This window comes from Numida meleagris, chromosome 1, assembly GCF_002078875.1.
Source record: "Numida meleagris isolate 19003 breed g44 Domestic line chromosome 1, NumMel1.0, whole genome shotgun sequence".
Classification (NCBI taxonomy): Eukaryota; Metazoa; Chordata; class Aves; order Galliformes; family Numididae; genus Numida; species Numida meleagris.
The window spans coordinates 57,634,149-57,641,501 of NC_034409.1; the positions used below are offsets into that span (position 1 = coordinate 57,634,149).

General features: G+C 50.1%; 1 protein-coding gene across 5 annotated transcripts in view; it reads right to left on the bottom strand.

Moving 5' to 3' along the window:
- DENND2A (DENN domain containing 2A) overlaps window positions 1-6,788 on the bottom strand; it is a 58,042-nt gene extending 51,254 nt beyond the window's left edge. For 2 of the 5 annotated variants that reach the window (XM_021388189.1, XM_021388177.1), the window contains exon 1: window positions 6,655-6,788. Coding sequence is in view for 2 of the 5 variants with exons in the window: in XM_021388194.1 (XP_021243869.1) it covers window positions 6,655-6,761 (107 nt within the window). In the remaining 3 variants the exon portion in view is untranslated. Of the gene's footprint in view, window positions 1-3,404; window positions 3,628-6,654 lie in introns of those variants that run through there. The other 3 variants (XM_021388194.1, XM_021388167.1, XM_021388180.1) reach the window with 2 other exon arrangements.

Below are 7,353 nucleotides of genomic sequence, written 5' to 3' on the forward strand. Positions count from 1 at the left end.
AATCGTACCAAAATCTCCTCTATTGCAAAATACTGTTCACAAATTAAAAAAGAATGAGTTCCATGTGCAAGAGAAACAGCGCGACAGCTGAACTACTTCAGCTCTTCAGGAAAAAAGAATGGGTTGGTGATGAACTATTTCTAGCTCCTTTTTGAAAATGTCTTTTTTCTTTCTGTTTTTAAGTAATGCAGTCCGAGATCAGGCTCGATCGTTCCGAAAAGTATCTTCACATGGAATCTAAAGTGTTTTAAAAACATCAACAACCTGAGTGGAAGGCTGACTGGAGTGGGAATTAGCAGCGGGACTGGGACTGGGATCATGTGCACACGTGAACAGTTCGGTACAAAGCACAGGAGGCCAACCATATCCTGGGTTGCATCAAGAGACGTGTGACCAGCAGGTTGAAGGAAAATGGCTTTAAACTGGAAGAGGGTAGATTTAGACTAGATATTAGGAAGAAATTCTTTACTGTGAGAGTGGTGAGACAGTGGAACGGGTTGCCCAGCGAGGTTGTGGATGCCCCTTCCCTGGAGGCATTCAAGGTCAGGCTGGATGGGGCTTTGAGCAACCTGCTCTAGAAGGAGGTGTCCCTGCCTATAGCAGGAGGTTGGAACTAGATGATATTCAAGCTCTCTTCAACCCAAACCATTCCATGATTCTAAGATTCTATGAAGCACAGAAAAGCTGGGATTTGTGTTCCTGTGGTAATTGCCCACTGGAGTTGAAGTGCTTCTCCACTCCTGAAGGGCAAGTCCTCTGGTCTGGACAACGTTCACAGATTCCTTTGGATGAGAAAAATAGCTTTGCCCCATGCAAGCAAGTATTATGCAAATGGCATGTTAAACAATATATATGCCAGAATATGTTATTTAAAAGCAACCTCATCAAATCTTGAGTGTTTTACAAAATGTGAGGCTTTTAGTGGCAACCTTGTTTTTCCCCGAAACACGCCCAAAAGTGCCTTGCTCTGTCTAATGGAGAAATTTAGGAATTTAACAGGGGAAACCTTCGTTTCCCACCAGTCATCCCACAAGGAAAGTTTCCTACTGCGCAAATACGAGGACACCAATGGGACAAGCTTTCGCACAGAAGAAGCGGCAGCGTCTTTCATCAACACAAGTACAGGACTGTTTTAGGTGAGAGGTGACACCAAGGCAAGACTTTAACTCAGAGTCACTCAAAGTAACTTCGGAGGAAAGAGAAATCTGATGCAAAAACAAACCCAAAAAACAACCCAACAACAGTGTGTGTTGATTTCCCAGTAGGAAACTTTTCTCTGCATTTGACATAGCTGAAAAAGGGCAGCCAGCAAGATCAGGGTTTCTTACATCATCTGGAAAAAGCTCAATGCCTTACACATCTCTTTTCAGGATGCTTGCAGAACTGGGCCACAAATTGCTACGCACACAGCCTAACATGTCAAGGCAGGGAAAAACAGATTCTCGGTTACAGCTCGCTGATCCCAAGCTCACTGAATTTGTGGAAAAGATCCCACTAACTTCAGTAGACAGTGAAAGATATCTCGGCTCTGGTTTTGGCCGGATGCTAACTTCTGAAGAGCCCCTACGAGCTCTGGATGATCCAAGGCTCAACTCCTACCTACAAGGAAACATACAGCCTATGCTCACAGCACGCTTGGCAGCTGAAATACTAAGTTTTGTATGTGGAATACAGATCTATCTTCAGGGGACTTACTGTTTTTAAAGAAAAAGCTCCAGCCCTCTGAGAAGTCTTTGGGAATTCTTTCCTTTTTAATTTAGGAAGGTGTCGTATGGCTGACACTAGCAACAGAACTCGTATTTATGAAGTGCCCTCGCGGTGCCCTGAGAAATTCACCATTTCCCTCCATGAAAATTGGCGCTCTCTATCATGAGAACATAATCCCCCAGGACAGGAGAAGCAGGCCTCTTCCCCGCTCTCCCTGCAAACAGATGTGTGCATGTTCCCAGCTCTGTAAGTCACGGCTGCCTCTTGGCAAGGAACGCCGGCAGCTGCACATCTGCAGAGGGGAAAAGCTTTCAGCAGAAAATACAGAGGGGGATCTGATCCTCCCCCCCGCCCGCAAAGCAAGCTCAGCGTTTGTTCCTCTCCACATGACACCCTGATGGGTTGATTTAATCACTCACAGATGCATGCCTATTCACGGTGCTAGCAAAATACCAGGGCGGTGACAGCATCTCACCTGAACTGCTCACAGGACCGTGCCTTGTCAGCAAGAGCTTGGCAAGGAGTCTCACAGGATATGAAGAGGTAAGTGCTGTTCACGGATATCACTGATATAAAATGATCCAACAGAATACAACTGCGTGTGTGAGACCACTAGTGATGAGGGAAACGCCTAGGCAGGTGTTTAATTTTACACGAATGCTCACCACTGTCTTCAATTAGATGTGAGGCTGTGTTGCACACAGTCCCGCTCTGACTTCCCAAGTGGAAACGATGCACTGCATTGGAAACCAAAGGGCTGTGCTGGAAGGATGGAAGCATGCACGCAGACCTACACGTCTGCCCAAATGACTTGACAAATGGGGGGGCATCCTACAGAATATTTAAATGTGGAAGGATCACACAAACACTTCACCACGTTTATTCCTAAAGGGGAATATTAGTTAAAACCCGGAGTACCCAGCCATTTAAAACAATTCTGGCTCCACACAGCAGTAAATCCACGTCCTCTGAAACAGCTTTTCCAGTGGCTTGCTGGAGTCCCCAGAAGGGGCTCTTTTGAGTGCTTCTCCAAGTTTTTCTACCACGCAGTCATCTACACGGACACCTAACCAAGACAAAACCCGAACCAGATCGGCAGCTCAAACACCAGACTGTTCAACAAATCCACTTACACACTGTGATGCCTAATGAGGATAGCTGGGGATGGCTGCAAGCAATTGTGCACAGAGCCTATCTTACTACCACCTCCAAACCAGACCAATAGCTCTCTGCTGGAAGGAGCAAGACCCGTGAAACAAACCTCCACCAGCATTAGCAACACTGACTTACAAAGGAGCCCAGACCTGCTTCATTTAAAGGATGGCATGGTTAAAAACAAAGTAATGTCCTTCCGACTGCCCACACAGCAGTATCCGCCTTACTACTGCTGGAGCACAGCCCTAGCCAGAATTCACAGATCCCACTTCAGGCATCGCAGAGCCAAATAACCTAATGTAGTCGCCCAGCATCCTTCCTTTTGCCTTTTACTCTCATCTTCCATCACACATCCAGGAACGACCCGTGCCCATGCCCACATGTCAGCAATGCGTGAAGAACCCGGGGGCTGCTCTCTGTGCAGGTCGCTGCCTTTATTTCAATCCCTCTGCTCCTGGGCCCCACTGCTTCTTGCCCCTCCCAGCTCCCTCTCTACTCACGAGGACAGAGTTTCCATCCTGGCTGTGGGCCAGCATACGTACAGGCAAAGGCAGTGCTCAGGAAAAGCCATCTTCTGCTCCCTTTTGGTGCATGAACACTGCTGGTCCCCAGCCCAGAACAACCTTGCTGCAGCACAGAGGGCCTGGGGATCTGCCCTGGTCCCAGCTGTGCCCAGTGCACGACCCGCAGTTAGTCGAGGGATGGCAGACATGGACACATCTCTTCTAAGTTGCACCTTCAGTCCTATGTCTACAGATACAAAGTGCCTTGACCCAGTTAGCTGGCGAACCATGTAAAGGCTGGGCTACATTTTCAGTAGGACTGGCCTAAGGGATCTGAAGTACTGGCTTATTTAACAAAGTGATGGTGCCTTTCGGTGCCATATCGACAACAAAGACCTTGAAATGGCCCAAATCCAAGATCAACGATAGCCTCTGCTGAAGTCAACACTGCAAAAGCATAGCCTGAAGCCAAGAACCTGGGGCTCAGTCATGCAGTATGCTGGGCTGACCGTGGAGACACAGAATGCAGGCAGTCCTATTTTGCCTTCAGTAAGACCTGGGCTGAAACCACCAAGAATTACATTCATATTCACACATTTCAGCCTTTCCTTTCATTTCCAGTAGTTGGTAGAGCTGTTTAGAGGTGAAAAACAGAAATCCTGTAAGTCCGATAAGCATGCTATTGTCTTTTCCACTGTACTTCATAGCGACAATCGAGAGAACACTGTCCCTTTCCGGTCGTGTCTGGGTAAAACAATGCCCAGATGCAATGTTATTTGAGCCATACCTAGATAAAACCAGGTTCATTCATTTACTTTCAGAGCTCAAGTCCAACAAGGAATTTCCTCCTAGCTACATCCCACTCGCTTCTTCCCTGTGGAGTCTTCTCAGCCCTTAAGGAGCTGCTGTGCAAGTTAATTAAAAGTCTTATTTCAGCATTTCCTTCGCAGTAGAGGCCTCTTCCAGCCAGCTCTTGGGATCCTGCCAACAGACATATCTGCCAGTAGTACTTAAATCCTTCCACTAAAAAATGCTTCCCTAAAGAGCTTATATCCCAGTTCTGGATGCCTAAGAGAGCTGACCATCAAAATCAAAGAGCTTCTACAAGAGCTTACGAGAGGTTCTTCTCCATTCTCATGGACTTAAGTGCACTAAAGAGGCTTTTCTCCTCTTGGCCTGGCCCCCACTTAGAAAGGAACAGCTTGAGCACAGGAAATAATGTCAGGTGCTAGAAGAGAGAATGAGCTGCTTTGGATGAAACATTTATGGAGGACCAGAAGAACAGGATCCTTACCAGGCATTTCCCAAATGCCCAGCATCCACCCATGCTTAACACTGGCTCTGCTGTGTGAAGATCTCATTGGAGAATTTCTTAAACTAGAGGCAAGGATTGCATTTGCTTCTGTGTTCCCAGAGCACAGAGCATAACAGAGGTTTAATTACAGACCATATAAATTGGTTGTTACGGCCAATATTCAGAGTAACTCATCACAAAGCTTCCACTGAGTTTAAGTTTAGATCACCCGTGAACACCACAGCCTTGATGCCGATACGGTCTTTATCATCTCCTTGTCAAAATGAAAACTTCTAATGTAAAAACACCAGGCATGAGAGAAAGAGAAGCATACTGTAAGCGCTTGACAAGGGATCTAAATGCCCTTCTTGTTTTTGGAGAACAACGAGCATCACGTGGTCCCCTCTGCAGACAAAATGTCCTAAAAGATTTCCCAAGGCAGGGAGCTGGGGACACCACAGAAAGCAGCACTTTGGGACACGTAACTTGTGCTTGTCTGCTAGGAGGATCGTGCACGGGGTGCAGGACTGATGAGTGGGACAGTGGACGTGCCAGAAGCCTGCCCAGGCTCCTGCACACAACCTTCTAGCCCAAAGGCAGAGAGCGGTCCCAGCTGAGCTATAAATCTTTAGCCTGCTTTTAAATGTCCTGGGTCGCTCCAGTGCCCTTTGTTTTCATTGCGTTCTGTTCGAACCCACAAAGAGACACTGTATTACTCCTGGGAGATCTTGTTGCTGTCCTCTCAGTTCCATCCCTACATTTTTCAGCTCCATCCAAGTCTACCCCAAGGTGGTAAGTATTCGAGATCTCACATGCCAAAGCAGTTTGGATTACTTAAAAAACAAAACCAACCCAAATCCACAAACACTACGCTGATGACAACAACCCAGAACACAGTGCAAGGGTCGAAGAAACGCATTCCTCCTCTGGCAGGATGCAGTAGTGACTCCTTTCTGGCAGTTCAGAAATGGAGCTAGCACACTTTGTAGGACTTCGCTACCACAAATCAAGAAATCGGTGTTCAATGAGGTAGCAACCAACAAAGAAAACGGCTTTTTTAATCCACCAGCAGTTGCCCTCCCAGCAACATCTGTACAGCCCGAGCAAAAGCTTCACGGAAATCTATCTGCTCCTCTCCACCACCCCAGCTGAGCTCCGTGCAGGAGATGTTTGCTGTTGCCCGTTGGCCAGGGAAAGAGCGCCAGCAAACGGCTCTGGGTCAGGAACAGGGTCTGTACAGCTTGCTGACCTGGCCAGGAAATGAACCGTGCCCTACTGAAACACCAGCATAGAATGAAGCGCCCCACGCTCAGTGGTTGTGACCCATTCCCGTGGGGCTCACGCATAGCCCAGGACACCCCGAGGTCCCACTGCTCCTGGACAGCCCCATCTCCAGCACCAGGCTCCTCAGAGACCCCCAGGAGCAGCACCTCCACACATTGCCCAGCTGCACCTTGTTCAGCGGACATTCCGGTCCGCTTCTCACCCCCTGAGCCTGCAGCAGCAGATGCCCGCCGGCCGCCAGGCTCCATGCCTGCCCCATCAGCACCGCTGCCCCGTACCCCAGCGGGAAGGCTCTTCTCTCCTGAGATTTTCTCATGGATCCCAAGTGGGATAAAGGCACACGGGTGTAGGTGTTCCCTTTAAAAGAGAGCAAAGCAAGAGAAAGGCAGGCTGTCCGGAGAGGAGAGCGGCACACAAAGCCAAAGGGATGGAAGGAAGCAAGACTTCGCAACTGCTACAGAGGGTTTGACCACTTCTGAGAGCAGGTTTCCCCAAAGCTCCTCACTTCCCCACCCTCGCTAAGATGGTGGAGGGCTTCGGCTCGGCCCTCCAGCCCCTGCCCCTCCTGCGAACCACCGAGGGAAGAAGAGGCAGTTCTTAGGACGAAGGGAAGAAAAAAAAAAAAAAACCGCGAAACAATCGATCTCCTGCGCGGGCAGCTGCAGCAGCAGCAAACTCGCTCGTACCCCGGGCCGCCCCCCAGCCCCCTACCTTCCTCGGCGGCGGCGGGGGGCCGTGCCCCGGCATGGCGGCGTTGCCCGGCGCCGTGCTGGCGGCCTGCGGACGCGCGGCTGCAGGCTCCCCGTCCGCCCCGCCATGCAGCGCCGCGCCGCTGCCGCTGCCCCCGCCGCCGGCACCAGCCCCGAACCCGGCCCCGACCGCCCGCCCTCAGCCACGAGCACCGCCCCGGCCCGCCCCCGCCGCGCCAACGGCAGAGAGCGGGCTGCGGGGTGCGCTGCTGTGTGTGTCACGGAGTGTCCCGAGTTGAAAGGGACCCACGGGGATCATATAGGAAGAAAGAAAGGGACGGCGCATTAAAAAGAGATGAGGTGCACAGGGTAGTTTTCTGATCGCGAACAGAAATATGCAAAGGAAAGGAAAGTCCCTACGTGCTACCAAAATGGCACCAGTTACTCCCACAGATTCCCATTGCTGAAGGAACCTCTGGCAGCTTCAGACAGCTGATGTGCGCAGGGAGCCAGGGTGTCTCGGGAATGGCTTCACAGAACCACAGAATCGCGGGGGTTGGAAAGGACCTCTGGAGATCACCCGGGCCAGCCCCCCGCTAAAGCACGTTCCCTGCAGTAGGTTCCAGAGGAAAGCATCCAGATGTATTTTGAGTATCTCCAAAGAAGCAGACTCCACCACCTCTCTGCGTAGACCATTCCAATGCTGTCACTCTCACAGCAA